The sequence below is a fragment of the Ostrea edulis genome, chromosome 5, assembly GCF_947568905.1.
Source record: "Ostrea edulis chromosome 5, xbOstEdul1.1, whole genome shotgun sequence".
In the NCBI taxonomy this organism is placed as follows: domain Eukaryota; kingdom Metazoa; phylum Mollusca; class Bivalvia; order Ostreida; family Ostreidae; genus Ostrea; species Ostrea edulis.
In genome coordinates, this window is record NC_079168.1 from 34,883,902 (window position 1) to 34,905,135 (window position 21,234).

At 36.4% G+C, this 21,234-nt stretch overlaps 2 protein-coding genes and 1 non-coding gene across 3 annotated transcripts; 2 read left to right on the forward strand and 1 right to left on the reverse strand.

Moving 5' to 3' along the window:
- Positions 1-5,372: 5,372 nt before the first annotated feature.
- Positions 5,373-11,071, reverse strand: LOC125650661 (uncharacterized). The gene is made up of 7 exons (XM_048879121.2): positions 10,970-11,071; positions 9,349-9,571; positions 8,911-9,114; positions 7,975-8,114; positions 7,125-7,279; positions 6,793-6,910; positions 5,373-6,418 (listed from the first exon to the last, which is right to left on the reverse strand). Exons 2-7 carry the CDS (start codon positions 9,560-9,562, stop codon positions 6,188-6,190), a joined length of 1,062 nt encoding a protein of 353 aa, XP_048735078.2. The 5' UTR covers positions 9,563-9,571; positions 10,970-11,071; the 3' UTR covers positions 5,373-6,187.
- Positions 11,072-11,234: 163 nt separating this feature from the next.
- LOC125650929 (glycosylated lysosomal membrane protein-like) lies at positions 11,235-18,714 on the forward strand. The gene is made up of 6 exons (XM_048879499.2): positions 11,235-11,401; positions 11,734-12,027; positions 12,656-12,859; positions 13,229-13,456; positions 14,735-15,009; positions 15,791-18,714. The coding sequence occupies exons 1-6, from the start codon at positions 11,255-11,257 to the stop codon at positions 15,981-15,983; spliced, it is 1,341 nt and encodes a 446-aa protein (XP_048735456.2). The 5' UTR covers positions 11,235-11,254; the 3' UTR covers positions 15,984-18,714.
- Positions 14,531-14,603, forward strand: Trnas-uga (transfer RNA serine (anticodon UGA)). Its single transcript has one exon. It is a non-coding gene; the product is annotated as a tRNA-Ser (tRNA).
- Positions 18,715-21,234: the final 2,520 nt, after the last annotated feature.

The following is a 21,234-nucleotide window of genomic DNA, read 5'->3' on the forward strand; positions in this document are numbered from 1 at the left end:
TCGCCTTTTTTGGTAATATCATTAAATGATTACATGTTTGACTTGTTTCATTTTTTGTATTGATAAATTCAATTTAACATATGTTTAAACGAAAATATTATTTTAACAAACCACTATCTAGTTTCAGACAGATGCTTTAAGTGTATGCATCTTAAATTGATTTTTTTTAAAAACTTTCCTATTAGCTTGCATGTATAGGACTAGTACATAGATCTCTCTCTCTCTCTCTACTCAATATCTTATAAAGTAACCAGTACGGAATTATTTGATCATTAAAGATATACGATGACATCAATGAATTAAGAAAGAAAAATATTGCAAGCATTTGTGCATATAGTCTGTATGCGTAAAAATTAAAATCCAAACCTATTTCAATAAGTCTCGAGAGATATGTAGATCAGTACCTGATGCTACATTACATTTGACAATGGTGAGGGTTTGTGTTGGTATATATTGTAGAAGGCGTCTATGGAGCGCCAAATTAACATAAACTCAAATAATTGAAGATATCTTCAATTATTTGAAGATATCATCAACTCATTTGATGCGCGCAACAATTTAATCATAGATCTCTTCAAATAATTAATGATATCTTCAATTCTGAATTATTGCGCGCATTAATTGTAATTAATGATAGCATTAATTCTTCAGCTGAATTGATGCGCACTTTAATTGAATTAATGATCTCTTCAAATGAATTAATGATATCAACAATTGAATTGATGCGCGCTACAATTCAATTGAAGAGAGCAATAATTGATATAATGCGCGCATTAAATCAATTGATGCGAGCAATAATTGAATTGATGCGCACATTAATTCATTTGATGAGAGCAATAATTGATTTAATGCGCGCATTAATTCAATCAGTGCTCTCTTCAATTGAATTAATGATATCTTTAATTCATTTGAAGAGAGCAATAATTCTTTTAGAGAGAAAGCAACAGATGTCAATTTTACGTAGTTTGCATACAAATTGTTAGAGAGCAAAGCAAAATTTTAACAATATAGTAACGTAAATGAATAACCGGGGGGAGGGGGGGTGTTAACATGTGATAAAAAGTTGCGTGTTTTCTATCCCCAAGCCTTAAACACACAGCTCATTGAAATGAATCATAATATGCATAAACCACAAACTATGGGAGATCCTATATATTTTATGCAAATCACGCAATTTAACTCAATCGGATTAAAAAGTAATCAAGCTAATTTCCTAATTAATTATGTATTATTCTCCGAATCGGATAGTGAACGCCCAATTTCGAAATATAATCACTGAATGGTTCATCGATGCCAACCTTACACAATCTGAAAAGTGAGAATTCTTTTTACTTGGGGCGTACTCAGTTTGGCTGTTTTTGGAACCGCAATCCTGACTGCCCTGCGAATCAAGTGAAATGGGATAATAAACGTGACATCACTGATCAAGTATCGAAAAACAATGATGGAAATACAAAACAATAAAGGGGGTAACATGCAAGGTGAAGATAACGAACAGTGATCAATCTCATAACTCCTATAAGCAATACAAATAAATAGTTGGGCAAACACGGACCCCTGGACACACCAGAGGTGGGATCAGGTGCCTAGGAGGGGTAAGCATCCCCTGTTGACCGGTCACACCCGCCCTATATCCTGATCAGGTAAACGGAGTTATCCGCAGTCAAAATCAATGTGCCAAGAACGGCTTAACAATCGGTATGAAACACGTCAGACAGCATTTGACCCAATGATAGGTTGTATTGACGAACTAGATCGTTATAACGACCATAGAATTTACGAAATGCTGACTTCAATCGAGACTGTTGAAACCCCTGTACCATCAACTTGTTTGTCAGTAGCTTACATCGATTTTAAAAACTGACTATACCCAGAACATTTCTTACCCCGCAGAGCACATTAGGACCATAAGCGCTTGAATAACAAGAGGCCCATGGGCCACATCGCTCACCTGAGTCACCTTGGCCCATATCTGAAGACTTTCCATATATATTTGCATGTTAAATTTTAGTCCCTATTGTGGCCCCAACCTACCCCTTGAGGCCATGATTTTTACAAACTTGAATCTGCACTATGTCAGAAAGCTTTCATGTAAATGTCAACTTCTTTGGCCCAATGGTTCTTGAGAAGATAAAGATTATCCCTATATATTTGTATGTAAAACTTTTATTTCCGATTGTGACCCCAACCTACCCAGGGGGGCCATACTTTGAACAAACTTAAATTTGCACTATGTCAGAAAGCTTTCATGTAAATATCAGCTTTTCTGGCTCAGTGGTTTTTGAGAAGATTTTCCCTATATATTTGTATGTAAAACTTCGATCCCCTATTGTGGCCCCATCATACCCCCGGGGGCCATGATTTGAACAAACTTGAATCTGCACTATGTTAGGAAGCTTTCATGTAAATATCAAGCTTTTCTGGCTCAGTGGTTCTTGAGAAGATTTTTCATATATATTTGTATGTAAAACTTTGATCCCCTATTGTGGCCCCATCCAACCCCCGAGGGCCATGGTTTTAACAAACTTGAATCTGCACTATGTCAGGAAGCTTTCATGTAAATTTCAGCTTTTCTGGCCCAGTGGTTCTTGAGAAGAAGATTTTTAAATGACTCCACCCTATTCTTGCATTTTTGTAATTATCTCCCCTTTGAAAGGGACATGGCCCTTCATTTGAACAAACTTGAAAACCCTTCACCCAAGGATGCTTTTGGCCAAGTTTGGTTGAAGTTGGCCCAGTGGTTCTGGAGAAGTTGAAAATGTAAAAAGTTTACAGACGGAAAGACAGACAGATGACCGACAACAGGCGGTCAGAAAAGCTCACTTGAGCTTTCAGTTCAGGTGAGCTAAAAATTGATACACCATTTACTTCAGAAAGTAAGAGGGGTGTTTTCTCTCTTTTACTTCCTAGTAAAGGTATTATAACAAGTATTAATTAAGTAAATGATTTATTATTTTTTACTCAGGTGCATATGTTTGTGACAATTACAATGCCTATCATTGTAAATGCCCTATTACAATCCGTTTAAACACTGTTGCTGGCATTTTGATTCTGTCTGCACCACCTATTTTGCGGGGCTTGTTCCATAACAAGCCCCGTAAATCAACTTGAATTCTCCCAAAAAGACCTGTCAATCGAATGCACCCTTAACCTTAAAAAAAACTTGCGTACAATTACCCAACAAACAGACATGGGGTCAATTACATTCAAAGTAATCGATTATAATTACAGATTACATTGAAATTTATGATTACAATTACAATTACATCTATTTTGAAATGTAATTGATTATAATTACAATTACTTTGAAAAGTAATCAATTACAATTACAGATTACTTTTAGATACTTTTGCTGAGCAAATCTTTATCTTTACTACCGCAAGGGTCCTACAATTGAAAACATAACAACTGTAAATATTTTTCATCATAACTTTATCTTAAATCACTAATCTACAATGCACTATGTATATATACTGATTGACAATTCTGAACATAAATGATAAAGAGTTCATTTTGTCATAATGTCTTACTGAGGAGAAACTTTCAAGTTGCACTTAATGTTCATAAGTCGTTCAAAAGTTTGATCAGCAAGGAGGCAACGCTCTGGTCTAAAGATCTTTCCACCAATGCTGAAGAGGCGTTCAACAGGCACAGAAGATGCCGGAATGGTAAGGAACTTGCAGGCCATAGCAGAGAGGATTGGGGAGTTTTGCTGTTGGCTCTTCCAAAATTGAAGTGGGTCACTTTCCATGGCAAGACAGGGTTGGGATAGATATCTGTTGACCTCAGAGCTGCTGTCAGTTGATTTACTGGAGGAAGGCTCACCAGTTGTTGTCATGAAACCAAAGAAGTCCTCTGACTCGTCTGTCTTTGCTATCTTAGCTGGTGGTGGTGAAACTACTTGTACGGGAAACTACTTGTACAATCCATTTGGACTAATTTTTGCATCTTTTCAAAATTTTAACAAAGTGAATTACAGTGTGCCTTTATTAGACATAGCTTTGGAAATTCATTAAATGAATATTTTTCCTACGTCAAATGAATAACCAAACAAAAATGATACAATATCTGAAACAACAAGTTACATAGATGAGCTGGGGTCTTGTGGACTGACTCTGACTCAATTAAGAATTTTGAAAATCTAAACCAAGACCTAGCTGTTATTTGTCTCACAATTAAAACCCACATATTATAAATATTCCAGGTGACATGTCACACTCTAGGGAACTTAGATAATAGCACCCAGTTTTCAGTGCACAAGTTGTTTGTTTAGTATCTGTCAATTAGTAGAAATTCACCTGTAGAGATCAAGTGTATCTAAACTGAATTCCAAGAAAGACAACCATGAAGTTTCTATTTCTTTTTCATTAATGTAAATAAAAGGTGTATAAAACCTTCATCTTCCGATAGCCATTTTTGTTGTTGTTTTTGTTTTGTGGTTATGAAGGTTGGATTACCCCATCAGGAAATTTAATCAAACATTAAAACTTGATAAAACAACGGTGAAATCTATAGGCTGTTCCAAAAACAAATATGGGGGAGGGGTACATGGCCTGTTTAAAATTAATGAAAGTAATCAAAAAAGTAATCTAAAAAATTAATAATCATGATTACAGGGTAAAATTAATGTAATTGATTACAATTACATGTAATCTAAAAAGTACACGATTACAGATTACATGAAAAACTGTAATCGATTACAGCCGATTACGATTACGATTACCCCATCTCTGCCAACAAACAAACAAAAAAATCCAGAACCAGTTGGCGAATTGTAATATTTTCATGCTTTCTTTCACACCTGTCTGATGGTAGACAAACCATCGAATTAAGTCCTCCAACTTCATTGGCATGCCACTTCCTTGTGTAGTGAAGAAGTGAGCGGATTAAAGAATCTAATTATAACTAGAAAATTGACAAACCTATGCAGGGCTTTATCGTGACCTTGGATGTTGTGACCCCAATTCTACAATAACAGGTGTTTTTGCTTCACTTCTACCTACGTGGAAGAAAATACAAAGTCTGTGAATTGCACAATTGTCATACAATCCCACATTCATCATCTCTTTGTGACCTCAACCTAAACATTCTGACCTCAATTGTTTAGATGGCTTCTCTTGAACCTTGTACAGCAAGTACTGAATATTAAGTATGTCAGTTGAAAAATACATAACATATTGCATCACAGTCCTGCATTCAATATCATGTGGAGTTGACTTGTTAAACGAGACTATCCTCATATCATGTCTATGAAGATTTCTTGCCAATCCCTTTTGTATTCATCTGCTGTTTCCAATTAATCCTAATTTATAAAGAACTAAACTCTCTGAGATTTTATTTCAAAAAGTTTTAAAGATAAAGAGAACAATTCGTAAGTAAGAAAACATTTATTCATTAAAGAAACAGGACTGACAACAGATTATGCCTCTTCATTTTCTCTCTTTATACAGCAATTTGCTTCTTTCAAAGTTCAGGCCACCATCTGGTGTATTATCAAACTTGATAAGTCAATGCATGCTGGATAATTCACAGGTCAATTTTGGGACAAATATTTACAATATAATGATGAGCATAAATTGTAGACATATAGGTTCCAGTCAGAAGAATATAACTTGTTATATTGCATATATCATGAAGAGTAATACTGTGTGTTGTTTATGTTAGAGGTAACTTTAAAAAGAAAAAGTACTGAAGTCACCCAGTCCTGATATTTTTCTGTGTATAATGAGCAATAATTAACAATACAGGCAACCTAGCCCCCACTTTTCTTGACAACATACTTTTCCTGTTATTTTTACATGTAAAGTTCAATTTATTTTAATGTTCATTGGATTGTTGTAGTATAGAATGGTAGTAGAAATGCAAGCTTGAATTGAACCTAAATACTGAAGGATCAACCCTTAACCCTCCTCCAAACTTCATAGGCAGAATCATAATTACATCTAGTTGGCGACCTCTATTGATTTTCAGAACTGATGGTCAGTGTAAGAGTTCAAATATAAAAACAACTTTTATTGTACAAAATCGTTTACAGAATTTGTAATATTTACTTTATCTTTCTCACAACAAAAGCATCTGCATAATTAAAACCTTTTGAGTTGCACACTTACATAAGATGTATGTCATGCAGCTTCAGTACATGTATAATCATCACTATTACATGCACAGTATGTCGATTATTGAAACTTTATTTGTGATTGAAGCTGTATATATGATAGAGTGAAACCACAAGTTTAATCACGGGAGTGCCCAGTACTGTAGCTACGGGGACCAGATAGTACTGTAAATAGAATAACAAGTCCTTGACCTCCAAATAGCCCATCACCCTTATGGTTCCTGTTGCTAAGCAACGAGTTCTCCAATACTCCACAACAGCTTGTAAAACACTAAGGTCAAGGTCAGTTGCTATGGCTTCTCCCTATTTAGGATGAGAAAATGGTATTACATATTGGCTGAACAATCTAGATATGTATATGGATGGATATAATATACACTCAATTTTCAATATACCGGTATATATATATATGCATTATATACAGCCTTATATTTGCTGTATAATCTCTGCTAATTTCACTGAAGACCAAAATCTTGAAGTTAAAACTGCAGTGAAGATAACTTCTCCCATGTTTCTATAGAATCAACTAGGTGAATTCTAAACTGAATTCGAAGCCATAAAAATAACTGGGAGCAAATCTAAAGCTGTATACAGTATATATACATTATTTGATCAAGTTGTTTAAATTCAAAAATGAATATCACAACTCTCATGGTGATAATACAATAGTTCCTCACCAAAACTTCAGTAATTCGGTTTACATTATTTTTTATGGCCACTTCCACCATGTAAGCGCACACAAGCATGTAAGTCAAGGCCACAGTCCAGGTGCCTATCACAGTTAGCAAGCTAGTCCTGGAAAGAAATACCACTGGAAACTTGTCACATGGTCTAATTTATCTTTCAAAGTGTTTTGCGAGGGAGACCAGTAATTCAATAAATTATGGTAATTTTTAGGTTCAGCATTAAAAGAATTAGATTCACTTTTGTTCAAAATGATGCATAATTTTACTTTTTAAAGTGTTTTTCTGTTGTAAAACTGGAGGAGAAATAATAGAAGACAGTTTACCATTGTTTGATTCTCCGTGGAGACAGTTTACTTTTGGACCAGACATTATCCGTGAGGAAGTACACTAATGTTCCCATCCCTCCTCCATAAACCACAATATACATCACATACGTCACTGAAAACTTCCTGACATCAAAACGGGTGTGGATTTCATCCTAAAGAGAATCAAAGTAATATAAATGAATTTATAAAGACATCATCCAGATAGAAAGTGAAGATTTAAAACATGTACTCGGTGATTAATGTGTACAGTGGAACAGGGTGATGTAAGAGTTTAAGCATGGAAATACTCGTGTGTAGACATCCATGTACAGTAAGGTGCTGATACTTCATTAACTTTATTTTTGTCATCATGCATTATCAGATTTATAAGCAAGACAATTTTCCCAAAACTTAATTCGTTTTAATGTATATATAGATATCTGTGTTTGTGTAGTAAATGACTCTCAAGAAATTTATTTTTGTATGGATTTCATACAATTACAAATAAGAAGTTATTTGCAATACATGTACTAGATCTAACACAGGAAAAGAGTTTTGTACAGGCAAACAATGACAAGTATCAGAATAAAACAATGTTTCAATCATTAGAAAGCTCATTGGTTAACTTCATATTTAAAGTAATGGCCCCAAGACCATACACTGAGAATAGACTTAAGTCAAAATTTGGATTACTTTTACCTTAAAGATTTATCTAGAAGTGTTTAAAAACTGCTGGTTTATATATAAAGAAAATTGAATAGAAACATACTGAAAATTTTATTTGTTTATGAAATTAAAAGTTTGCTGGATATGACTTAAGTCTATTCTCAGTTTATGGTCTTGAGGGCTGGTTTCAGAGTACATTTACCAGTAGAAGTTTATGGTGAAGATGCCACTCTATCACAGAGGATCTGAATTTCTCCTTTGTTGCTGCCACATTTATGTTGTGCATGCTATTGAAGTCTACGAGTCTTTGGTGAAACAGCAATAGATTTTGCACAACATTACCTAAAAATAAACATATTTTCAGGGTGTCTTCTCTTTGAATAGTACATAACACTGTATGACAAAGAATATGTGTATTACATATCAAACAAGATGTGTTTGTGAAACACAATGCCTCTGGTAGCAACAAGGTAAAAAACTTTGGTACCAAAAGAAAGGTTTTGTTACAAAAATACACATAGGAAATATGAGAGTCCTGTCACTCGCCATTCAAAAATTATGAGCAAGGCTAATGACTTGAAATTTAGGTCAATCTCCATGGTCAAGGTTACAAGGTCAAAGTATCAAATGAAAGGTCTTATCATAAGAAATGTATATACAAAATAGGAAAGCCCTTAAATTCATAAATAGTTCAGGAGATATTACCTACGTTAACTTTTCATAAAAGTACGTCAAACTCCAAGGTCAAGGTCTCAAAGTAAAAATTGTTGACACCAAATAAAAGATCTTGTCGCCAGGAATGCACATATGAAATATTTGAGCCTTATCACTTACCATTCAAAAGTTATGAGCAAGTGAAAGTTTCAGACAGACGGAACAAAACCAACAAGCCCTCCAACTTTAGTCGTAGGGCATAAAAATACTTTATTTTTGGATCTTATGCACATACATGTGTATATTGGTTTTGTTTTTTACAGTAGCATAAGAAGCTAAGAAGCATATTTTTGAGTCCAGAGACTCTTAATACCAGTCACTGATGATGTATGAGAAAGGATCAAAACTTGCTGCTACAAAATAATGTTTAATTGTAAATATATGGCACTTGATAAACTCAAAATCTCTAAAATGTTTTACTCACCATGTAATTTAGTGAAAAATGTGATAATCAGAACAAACAACAGGAAACAGATTGCTCCCAGCTTCAGAATTTCAGCAGGAGAAAGACGCATATCCTCCATTTCTGGCCAAAGTGAAACCCCACCCCCTACACTGAGGCGATCCATGTTGTGCCTTGTGTCCAGATGCTTGCTGATTAAGGTATGTCTGTCATTATTCACTCGACCTACCAATATATATAAGCTCAACGTAAACTTCACAATAAGTGCATCAAAGGTTTCATATTCAGTTTGTTTGTCTGTTTGTATTCAGACCGATTCAAATTGGCTATGACAACTAGAGGTGTCTTAATAGGTATATCATCTAAATCTAGTAACTTTTACAACAAACCTAACATGTCTAAGGGCCAAAACCTCTACAATAGGTAAATGATCTACATCTAGTAACTTTTACTACACACCTGGGGTGTCCCTCAGTTTCTGCAGTGTAGGGCTGATTTCTTGCTGAGACTCTTTCTCCAGCAGTTTCTTTCTTTGCTGTTCTAACCTTTGTCTGACTGGAGTTAGGCCATTTCTTTGGGGAGTTGACCCATTATAAACAAGTCGGTGTTTTTTACTAGGTGGCTCTCCACTGATCTCTGGGCTGGGTGTTGTATATATTGCTGTCTTCTCCATGACTAATTGCTAAATATGTAATCACAGTTTTACAGCATGCCTTTTAACATGAGAGAAATGTAGTTTTACTAGTGATAAACTAGGTCTATCAATTGCAACTTATAGTTTACAAGGCATATATAGAACTTTCACAACTTCTAATTATAGCATTCAAGTGGGAAATGGGCTTATTTCAACCTTAGAAAACCCAGGGATATACATTAATTTTTCACCTTACTTGCCCTTTGGGCAAGTAATCTCAAAGTTTTACTTGTCCAAATGAAAAACTTAGTTTTCCGAAATATTTTAGACTCTAATAGGCCTGTCAACCAGCAACTCTAATTATCTCTCTCTGTCAATTAGTGATACAGTATGATCTACTAGAATGGGCCTTCGCTATAATCTGATGATTTGGTAAAGAAAATAGCAATATATGGAGTTGGACTTAACGATCTAATATTTGATATTCATCAAGCTTAAAACAATTATTATAATAATCACATCTCCTACTTAAATAATCACTTGCCCCATCGGGCAAGTGTGTATTGAGTTCACTTGTCCGAACTGGGTTTTCACTTGCCTCGGGCAACCGTTAATGTCGATCCCTGAAACCCCTCAAAATTACTGTAAACTATCAATCTGACTAAAGTACAGACCTATATTATTATATTATATAATAATATAGGTCTGTACTTTAGTCAGATTGTGTAAACTATAATTATGAAATTAAAAACTAGGTTTATTAAACTGTAAAAAACATGATAAGAACTGTTTTTGCTGATAAATATAACTATCAATTACAATCAGTTAACATTCATTTACTATAGTTTTGGGTTGTAAAACTGTATTTATCAGATAATCTGTTTCACACGTGTAAACTAGTTTTGAATTGTGAATGTCATTAATGATGATTCCCATGTGTATACTGTAGTTAACGGCCATATTAAAACTGTCATTCAGTCATAAACTATAATTCATTCATAAACTATCATTCAGTCATAAACTATAATTCATTCATAAACTATCATTCAGTCATAAACTATCATTGGTAAATCCTATCATTCAGTCATAGTTTACAGAGGAACAATTCATAGTTTACAGAGGAACAATCCGCTATGTTCTCTATTAGCACACATAATATCATGACATATTATATGTGCGATAGAAGAAGAGTGGATAAGATGCCGCTGTGCATGTAGGTTCCTTAATCTCAGCGAGGTTCGTTGAGGCTAGATATTTGGACTGACGCCTCTTCGGAAGAGAATAGAATCCGGCCTCGACGAATCTCGCTGAGATTAGGTCCCTAGCTGTAGATCTACGTGTATCATGGTTGAGTCTCATTTTAATGAGAAACTGAAATGCCCCATGAAGCCTATAGATCATAGTAAGCATTTTGGTATTGTGTGTATAATGTAGAATCAAACAAACTTCATGAAGCAGCAACACGTCCCAGTCATTTGTGTTTGAACAGCGTTAGCGTTTGATGTCTGTTTGTATTTCCCGCCGGAAGTCACGTTGTACTTTTTGTTTAGGTCGATAAATATCAAAATAAAGTATTCGTTTGTAATTTTAAAAGAGCAATACTTAGAACAAAAATTTAATAATTTACACATGAGTTTTATGAGTAACGAGTGAAGTTAATCTTTACAACTCGCGATTTAGTTTTTTTACGGTCGGGATCGGGATTTTTTTCGTATACCCATGTGATCGCCGATGATCACTTGTCATGTGACAGCCTATCACCTGTTAATAACAGAAAGACTCTATTGCCAGATTGGGACTACCGTAAAGATGCTAATCAAAAGCTTCCTCGTAATTTTTAGTTTTTCTTTTGTTTTTTGTGATGGACCATTTCGGAGTGTAAGTAAAACGTTATAGCGTTGTTAAATTCAAACGCTTGTAGGATTGTTAGAAAGCTTGAAGAACTTTGCAAGTTGTGCATGAATTGTTATATTTGGTTTGATTTTCATTGCTGCGTGATTCGACTTGGCTGTGGTATTTTGACTGATGCATACACCGAGATTAACTCAATATATATTCCTCTCCTACCATTCAACATAGATTTTTTGACAGTCATTTGAATGACATTTATGAATATGATATCACAGGAGTTCGAAATTTTATCAATAAAATTCACTCGATTGACCAAGTCATAAGCTTTTGTAATTCATCGTATGTGTTTTTCTCTTCAGATGACCACATTTTTCAATCCTGGTTGTGAATCGCAGAAATGTCCACAGTGTAACCCTGGTTTAGCGTATGTCATGTCCAAAGGAAGCAATGATATACTGCACTATATAATATCAGCTATAGGGGGTCCACCCACTGCACTAGTCATCAGGACAAACAAGCCTTATAAAGGGAAATCTCAACTCCAGATTGATTGCAAGAAGGTGGCATCAAAGAATGAAACGGAGCGGAGGGAAGCTATCACAATGCCTGCTGGATTAAAAGAGATATACTCATTTGGAGTTGTCTTTAGTAGGGCAAGTATGATATTTTCTTGTCTTCTGTTCATACCTCAGTGATGTCCTTCCAGACAAAATGTGTTCTTTTGAGTACATGTATCAATACAGTCAAACCTGTATTGATTAAGAGACCGTCCAATGGAGAACAGACAAAAGGTCACATATGACAGGTGGTCTCTTAATACAGGTTGCTTATTTTCCGCAGTAAATGCATTGCACAAATAATATACAGAAATAGTTTGTACAATGGAGAAAATATGTGTACATGTATTTGGAATTCATTATTAAGAATATCAAGTATGGTTTTAATAGCTGTAAAATGAAATTACATATATCACACTTTTTTATTAACTACATGGCAGACTGATTGTTCATCACACAATAAAAGGATGATAAATGTATGTATCAAGTCTAAAATATGAAATGCCTGTGTTTCATTTCCCAAATATATATTGCATTTCCCCCCAAAAAATCACAATATGCGATGGGCAACGCGAGTCCTGCGACAATAGTACTGAACATATTACAGAACTTGGGTTAGTAAAAATGTGAGATACATGTATCTTGGTTTGTGTTAAAATCAACTCACATTTGGACAAGTGTTTTATGATTGTTCAAAGTTTTGATTCTGTGCTTACTCTTTTAGCTGTTTCAGTACAATGACACTGCGGACAAAGCTGATATAACAAAGTACGGCATAAATGGCACTACATGGAGAGTGTACGACTTCACGGACGTTGAGTGGCAAGATATAACAAAATGGTCATCCAACAATTTAATCGTGATGAAAGTTGAGAACAGTGGAGAGGTGCTGGATAGGGCATTTTACAATGACTCCCTGATTCTTCAGGTAGACAAAAATTGACTTTGATAAAAACCAGTATTTTTAATGATTTAAAAAAAAAAAATTTGACATCCTATACTAACAAAATGTTAATTAGATGAAATTATCTGGAATTATATGTCGTTCAGATGACTGACAAAATTTGGCATTGCATGGATAAAAGATCCTCCTGTATGTTAAATCTATAAATGAACTGTCATACATTTTTATTTCATTTTTAAAATATAATACCTCTTCAAGGAATCTGAATAAATTTGGTCCGCTCATGAACAGCATTTGATGGCTTAGCATGATGAACACTAATTACTAATCTAGTTATAAGGACAAAAAGAATTTGATCCAATTATTTTATAATCCACATATTTCTACTTTCAGTTTCATCTGTTTGACCAAACTGATAGATCTAAGGAGTTACCCCATCTTCAGTATGATTCTAACTCCATGCATATAGACTTCACTCTTCAGGACATAGACACTGGCAACTCCTCCTCTGCAAGGTGGGGTCTGGAGACTGTCCTTCTGGGGAGCGACTCAAACACAGCACCCATGTCTATTAACACCAAAAAGTCCATCGATGATGAATATGCACCAGGAGTCTTCTCGGTATGATGATGTCTTATTCTATGTCTTGTTAAACATTAAATTCACATACATTGTAGACACCAGGACGTGTATTTAAGATGATAGTATATGCACTTATGTTTGGAAACATTGCAACATTTTAATGTGTTTTAGTTCTCAAACATATTTTCCTGCCAATGAGATTGTGGTTCATAGGTTATGGAGTGGACTTTGAATCTACACTTCTACACGAAGACGTTTCAGGGGTGTGATTTTTCCTCTTTTCAGAGGAAATCCTCTTATTTGCTCAATTTTTAAAAAAACTGAAACACTGGGTTTGATCTAAAGTGACAGAAAATGATATTTTTCCAGGTAGGATGAGTTGTTTTCCTCCCCTTTTGACCAATTTTCCTCTGATTTCCGAGGAATTCAGTCACAGCCCTGACGTTTACATATTCATAAATTTGACAAATTGTGCTCATGTGTTTCTTGTAAAGATTTCCTGTAGTATCCTTTTTGTGAATTTTTAAAAACTTTTATTGTTGCTCTGTTCTGGTCTAAAAGGTCAATGGTTTGCAGAAACTTGAAAACTTCATTATATAAAGAAGCTATTATGTGTTATACTTTTTTTGTGCAGTGGTTCTGTGGAGAAATATTTTTCTAATTTTTTCACATTATTTGAACTATATGATATACATTGTATTTTGATATTCCCCATGGTTTGTCATTTGAAAAACTTGTCTTGAATCCCATTTAGTTAACACAAAAGAATTTCTTGTGTCAAGTTTGGTTGAAATTAGCCCAGAGAAGCTTAATTTTTTATCAGAAAAGTTCATGGAGCTTGATATACATCAAATGAGCTAAAATGAAAGGCAAATTGTTTTTCTTTTCATTTATCACTTTCTGTTTTATGTGCATCCATCTGTAACAGGAAGGAAGAAAATACAATGGACCAGACCGGGATTGAAACCCAGGTCTTTCTCGTCAGGCGTTCTACCAACTGAGCTAACTGGCCACCTGCGATCAAACCCAGCTGACCACTACACTCCTCCCTCCAGAATGTGAAGACATTTAAGGAGGGAGGAATGTAGCGATCAGCCGGGTTTGATTGCCAGTGGCCAGTTAGCTCAGTTAGTAGAGCACCTGACTTGAGATTCAGGGGGCCCAGGTTCGAATCCTGGTCTGGTCCGTTTGCATTTTCTCCCTTCACGTCACACATCAATTGTCAACATTGATAAAAACTTTGATCAACTTTATCTCAGGATACCATGATGAGTCCGAACATTGTTGCCAGTAAAATACTTTATAGTTATATTGTAGATATCGAATTGGTTAACCCGTCCAGGAAATGAGGCCAATGGAGGATATTTACAGTGGAGACCTGTTTGTTACCTGAAGTCTGCCAGGGCCCGCTCTGTGGCCACCAAAGTGGATGCCACCAGCCTTGCCTCCACAACTTACGTAGATGACTTTCTGAACAGCAGCGTTTTATATTCATATTTCCCAGACATTGAGATGATATCAAGATATGCAACCAACTTCACATTTGGGTTGGAAAAAGATGGTGGATTCACTAAAACAAATTACACCTCATGGTAAGTACAGTTTTTGTAAATTTTGTATAGGTGATTAGCAAAATTTAACATATTTCTTATCTCTGTCAAGGAAGTTTAATGTGTTCAGTCCTACATACATGTTTATAAGGGAATATGTGAAAACAATATACATGAAAACAGCTTGGATTTATGTGTCCCCTCTTTCAGGGGGAGACATTGTTTTTGTACTTTTTGTCCGTCCATCTGTCACAAAATCTTGTGAATGCTTCTCCTCCTATGTGGCTTATCGGATAGACTTGAAACTTTGGAGGGGTGGAGGCTTTATTTTTTTATTGTTTGAAGTCTACACATTATTTTTTGTTGTTGTGCAATTTACATTAAACTGACATCTTGACTGGTGAATTCCTTGAACAATTCATTTCTTACAGAGAGGGGTATATATTTTGGGAGAACACATTTCAATTCATTATTGGCGGTAAAGCTCATGCCATCTAACTTATAGATTACATGTACACTGTGTGACATAATATTATAATTGTAACAAGCCTTCGATTCTCAAATGTAAATAGTCTCCGATATATAAAAACAAATTTCTTTTGTAGACACAAGATTGAGAGGATTCATTCAATAATTATTTTTCCAGACATCTCTTGTGACAGAATTACATGTACATGTGTATCCCATAGTCATGCATTTGTGTCAGATAAATGTAGTTCAAGTTTAATGTACTTTGTACATCGAACAGATCATTGTAAAAAGATATCATAAATAACCATTGAGAGATTCCATACATTTGATGATTTTGAAATTTTTTCGCTAGGACTGCCCAGCTTGGCTATGGAGCCCCTCCAGAAGACAAAGTTTCATCTCTTGTGATCGGAGTGATATCTGCAGGGTTAGGCCTGCCGGTTGTCATCATCATGTTTGGAGGACTGTTTGTGGTCATAAAGAAGAAGACTACTGCCAAAGAGGGATACACAGATTTGGACAAGGACAATTCACAGATACAGTGAGGAAACAGTCTTCTAACATAAGGATTCCAAGGACCCGTTAAAATACTCACAGAGGATTGTTTGTGTGCTCAGATGAACATGAGGATAAGGTTTTTTTTATTTATGTTATATGAGATTGAAATGTTGTGTGGGATGATGTTGTGACTGATTTTTTTGTTAATTCCGTGGTGTTTGTGTATGTCCATGTTACGACTTAATAATGGACATTTATCAATGCGAGTAAAAATGCAAAGATGTTGGGGGTTTTTTTTCCTGAGGACAAGAGTTGCTATATAAGAGATACTGAATTCTGTGATAATGGAAAATGTAATTAATTTTTAAAATATGGAATCACAAGTTGTACAGGTGATTTCCATGTTGTTAGACGGGAAGGTGTCACAGGAAGCAATGTCTCCTTTAATTTTGTTGTTTGGAAAAAAAAATGTAGGCTGAAACAACATGTAGTGATTCCGATTTGGCGGATACTGCCCTCACAACAGAGCCCAACTAAGGAAACTGTAAAGGATGAAAACTATAAATTAAAATCTATAAGAATCTTATGGTAACGAAAATTTTGAAATTTACCTTATTTAGCAGAATGAAACTCATCACCCAAAAAATGGTGGGACTCAACCACGTAATCTGCCGACAGCCTTATGCAAGTAAACAGCATTTTTAGGGGGAGAAGAAATACTATACAGATGATGTTATGCATGTATTTATGACAAACTTCCTTTTGAAATATTGTGCCAATATGTTATATTGTCTTAAAGAAACTTCTTTAGTAATTAATAAGCAATCCATGAATTCATATACCCACAAAATAGAGAACATTATCTGATATCCAAAAAATAGAGAACATTAGGTCCTCAAAAATATATGTTTGTTTCCTGTTACCAAGGCAAAAAAAATTCCAAGTAGGTAGGTAGGTTTTTTTTCCCTTCTTATTTTTAGGGGGTTGGTTTACACTTTTATGCAACTCCAAGAAATAATTGAAAACCTAAAGTTAGAGAACTAAATAACAAGAGTTGATCAAGCATAAAGTCTAGGTCAAAGTGTCACACCTAAAAGTTAAGAAAGTGGATCCTGCACCACAAGTGTAGTATCTTTGCAGTATTAGAGTGTTTGCTTTATAACCAGGAGGTCATGAGTTCAAGCAACGCTTGTGCAATGGCCGCATACTTTTGTTTTAAAAATCAGAACTAAATCTAATTTTACACATTTTTTTTTCAAACTTAGAACCTCTTGTTTACAATCACAGACTGAAAATATTTTACAATCAGTAGTCTTTCAGCCAGCTTCATTTCATAAATATCTAAGAAAGTACTTGAGTTACTAGTACATGATGTAATTACTGCATTCTTTGAATATTAATCACATTAACCGGGCTAGCTAGATTGGAATTAAACAAATTCCTATGCTGAAATGATCCCAAAAAAAGAATTGGTTTAAAAAATCCCAGGTTGGCAACTTTGATTTCAGGTAGGTATATAGTAAAATAAAACAAACATATATATTTTTGGCCTTATCTGATATCCACGAAACAGAGAACTATATCTGATACCCATAAAATAAAAAACATTGTCTGATATTGAACAAATGATAATTTGTACATTCGTACTTGTGAATCTCCATGCACATTGTGATACCGGTATCTAAAACAAAACCCCAAGACATTTATTTATAGTTCAGCTGAGAGTTAGGGAATAGGGATACATGTATTCAAACTTGAAATTTGTAAAAATATTAAAATATTTCTGCTGCACACTCTCCATAGTCAAGACTCCACTCTGTGTATCAGAGGTTAAATGTGTAGTATGTGTGAGAGAATCGTGCATTTCACTCGCTGTTTAACACTTCAAACCATTGTATGTTCCCTTATGGAGCGCTGGATATTTCCACTCTGAATTCTTTTTAAAAACAATTATTTCGTATTTGTTTTTGTGTTAACCATGGAGACAAATCGTTATCTTGTTAGATTGTCTCCCTTTTGTTGTTATGTACAGAATTTTAAAGACTTTGTCATAATATTTAATATTTATCATCTTCAATTTGTGTTCTGTATTACAAATCATAAAATTCATTATTTTAGTTTTCTCATTGTTTCACAAGACATCAATATGTCTGCATTTTTATGATAGTGATGAGTATTGTTAGGTTTAAGACATCAGCAATACATGTATACATGTACCACTTATGATTTGCTTGTTTTCTTCATAGGTTATTTGTGTATTTAATTTCAATATCTAGTCTTTGAAATTATAAAATAATGTTTCAACGTATCCTTTTTATGAGACCATAGGAAACATCACAATGTTGAATGATATATATTAAAAATCCAGCCTTTTAAAAGCATTTAATGACATTTGCTACAAACAAAAATGAGGAAAATGAAAACTAAATTTACGTTTTTTTATAAGTAAAATGATCCAGAATTCAGTTTATTTCCACGATTTCTAAATTAAGTCCAAAACAGTGGGGAAAATTTGTATATAGTTATAAAGAGAGGGGTAATATATTTCAACTTTTGAACGTCACAGACAATTTACAAGTTCTTTATGATTTAGGAATTTCATATGTTTACTTTTACAACCAAACTACACAACAACAAAAACTAATTTCATGCATAATTTTTTTGGTATCAAATGTCCTTAAAGCATTAATAAATTATAAAGAAAATTATTAAGCATATTCAAAATGCCAGTTGAAACTAACTTTCTTTTGATGAGAGTTAATAAACTCTTGTCTTGATTATTTGTTTCTTTGTTAATCATTTGGTTTTGGAAAAACCCATAAGATATTAATTTACTCAATTTACAAAGGGATTCTTATTTCGAGTATAAACAAAATTGTAATCATTCAGCATTTTAAGTAGGATGAAATGAGGCGGCATTCTTGCCCCAGTCCTCTTTGGCATCTTTTTTGCTGTCTTGCTCAAGCATGCTTTTGGTTCCACCACAGAAGGCATCTATTTCGCACATGGTCAGATGGGAGGCTCTACAATCCTTCCAGACTATGAGCAAAGTACAGCTGAAATGCCATCTTCCCAAGTCAAGGGTTTCTGATCTGCTCCGCTCGGAGCAGATCAGAAACCCTCAACTTTGGAGGATGCTGAAATGCCTGCAGCACTTCCTCTTTGCTGATGATGCTGCCATCACCACTCACTCGGCCAGAAGACCTCCGAAGACTTGTGACCTGTTTCAGTGATACCTGTCAAGACTTCAGCTTACTATCAGCCTGGAGAAGACACAGGTCATGGGCCATGACAATGAATTCGTCTACCTTGGCTTTACAATCTTTAGCTCCCTTTCTCTTGTCATTGAGCTAAATATGCACATCGGCAAAGCAACCACCACCTTGTTCAGACTAACTAAGAGAGTGTGGACCTACAAGAAACAGCAGATTTACCTAGCATGTATACCATCCTGCAGAGAGAGACCCATGTGATGGCTCAGACATCTTGTTCAGATAGATTAGATCCCCACAGACCTTCTCTATAGAGATGCCAAGGGATCATGAGCCACAAGAAGATCACACCTGCATTTCAAGGATGCTTGCAAGAGAGATCTTAAAGCACTAGGCATCAACCTGAGCACCTGGAAAGAAACAGTCTCTCGAAGAAGAACTTGGAAGTCAACAATTAGAGAGGGCCTCACGTACACAGCGTGTAGATGCCAAACACCAGAAGAGAAAAGTTTGCAGCATGTCAGACACTGCATCATCAGAGTTTCAGTGTACCCTATGTAAGAAGGACTGCCACTCCCACATCAGGACCCTCAACCAGCGTGCAAACTCCCGAGTCTCCCGACACTGAAGGATGCCTACTACTAAACAGGACCCTCAACCAGCGTGCAAACTCCCGAGTCTCCCGACACTGAAGGATGCCTACTACTAAACAGGACCCTCAACCAGCGTGCAAACTCCCGAGTCTCCCGACACTGAAGGATGCCTACTACTAAACAGGACCCTCAACCAGCGTGCAAACTCCCGAGTCTCCCGACACTGAAGGATGCCTACTACTGAACAGGACCCTCAACCAGCGTGCAAACTCCCGAGTCTCCCAACACTGAAGGATGCCTACTACTGAACAGGACCCTCAACCAGCGTGCAAACTCCCGAGTCAACCGACACTGAAGGATGCCTACTACTGAACAGGACCCTCAACCAGCGTGCAAACTCCCGAGTCTCCCGACACTGAAGGATGCCTACTACTCAACAGGACCCTCAACCAGCGTGCAAACTCCCGAGTCTCCCGACACTGAAGGATGCCTACTACTAAACAGGACCCTCAACCAGCGTGCAAACTCCCGAGTCTCCCGACACTGAAGGATGCCTGCTACTCAACAGGACCCTCAACCAGCGTGCAAACTCCCGAGTCTCCCGACACTGAAGGATGCCTACTACTAAACAGGACCCTCAACCAGCGTGCAAACTCCCGAGTCTCCCGACACTGAAGGATGCCTACTACTAAACAGGAACCTCAACCAGCGTGCAAACTCCCGAGTCTCCCGACACTGAAGGATGCCTACTACTAAACAGGACCCTCAACCAGCGTGCAAACTCCCGAGTCTCCCGACACTGAAGGATGCCTACTACTAAACAGGACCCTCAACGAGCGCGCAAACTCCCTAGTCTCCCGACACTGAAGGATGCCTACTACTAAACAGGACCCTCAACCAGCGTGCAAACTCCCGAGTCTCCCGACACTGAAGGATGCCTACTACTAAACAGGACCCTCAACGAGCGCGCAAACTCCCTAGTCTCCCGACACTGAAGGATGCCTACTACTAAACAGGACCCTCAACCAGCGTGCAAACTCCCGAGTCTCCCGACACTGAAGGATGCCTACTACTAAACAGGACCCTCAACCAGCGTGCAAACTCCCGAGTCTCCCGACACTGAAGGATGCCTGCTACTAAACAGGACCCTCAACCAGCGTGCAAACTCCCGAGTCTCCCAACACTGAAGGATGCCTACTACTAAACAGGACCCTCAACCAGCGTGCAAACTCCCGAGTCTCCCGACACTGAAGGATGCCTACTACTAAACAGGACCCTCAACCAGCGTGCAAACTCCCGAGTCTCCCGACACTGAAGGATGCCTACTACTAAACAGGACCCTCAACCAGCGCGCAAACTCCCTAGTCTCCCGACACTGAAGGATGCCTACTACTAAACAGGACCCTCAACCAGCGTGCAAACTCCCGAGTCTCCCGACACTGAAGGATGCCTACTACTAAACAGGACCCTCAACCAGCGTGCAAACTCCCGAG

Bases quoted from the DNA above. Each gene is read 5' to 3' on its own strand.
- LOC125650661 (XM_048879121.2), bottom strand. From the start codon at position 9,562: ATGGAGAAGACAGCAATATATACAACACCCAGCCCAGAGATCAGTGGA. The intron at 8,115-8,910 runs GTGAGTAAAACA...GTTTATTTTTAG, and splicing joins ATTTTTCACTAAATTACATG to GTAATGTTGTGCAAAATCTA. The intron at 6,419-6,792 runs GTGAGGAACTAT...CATCCTAAATAG, and splicing joins ACCGAATTACTGAAGTTTTG to GGAGAAGCCATAGCAACTGA.
- LOC125650929 (XM_048879499.2), top strand. From the start codon at position 11,255: ATGATCACTTGTCATGTGACAGCCTATCACCTGTTAATAACAGAAAGA. The intron at 12,028-12,655 runs GCAAGTATGATA...TTACTCTTTTAG, and splicing joins TTGGAGTTGTCTTTAGTAGG to CTGTTTCAGTACAATGACAC. The intron at 15,010-15,790 runs GTAAGTACAGTT...TTTTTTCGCTAG, and splicing joins AAAACAAATTACACCTCATG to GACTGCCCAGCTTGGCTATG.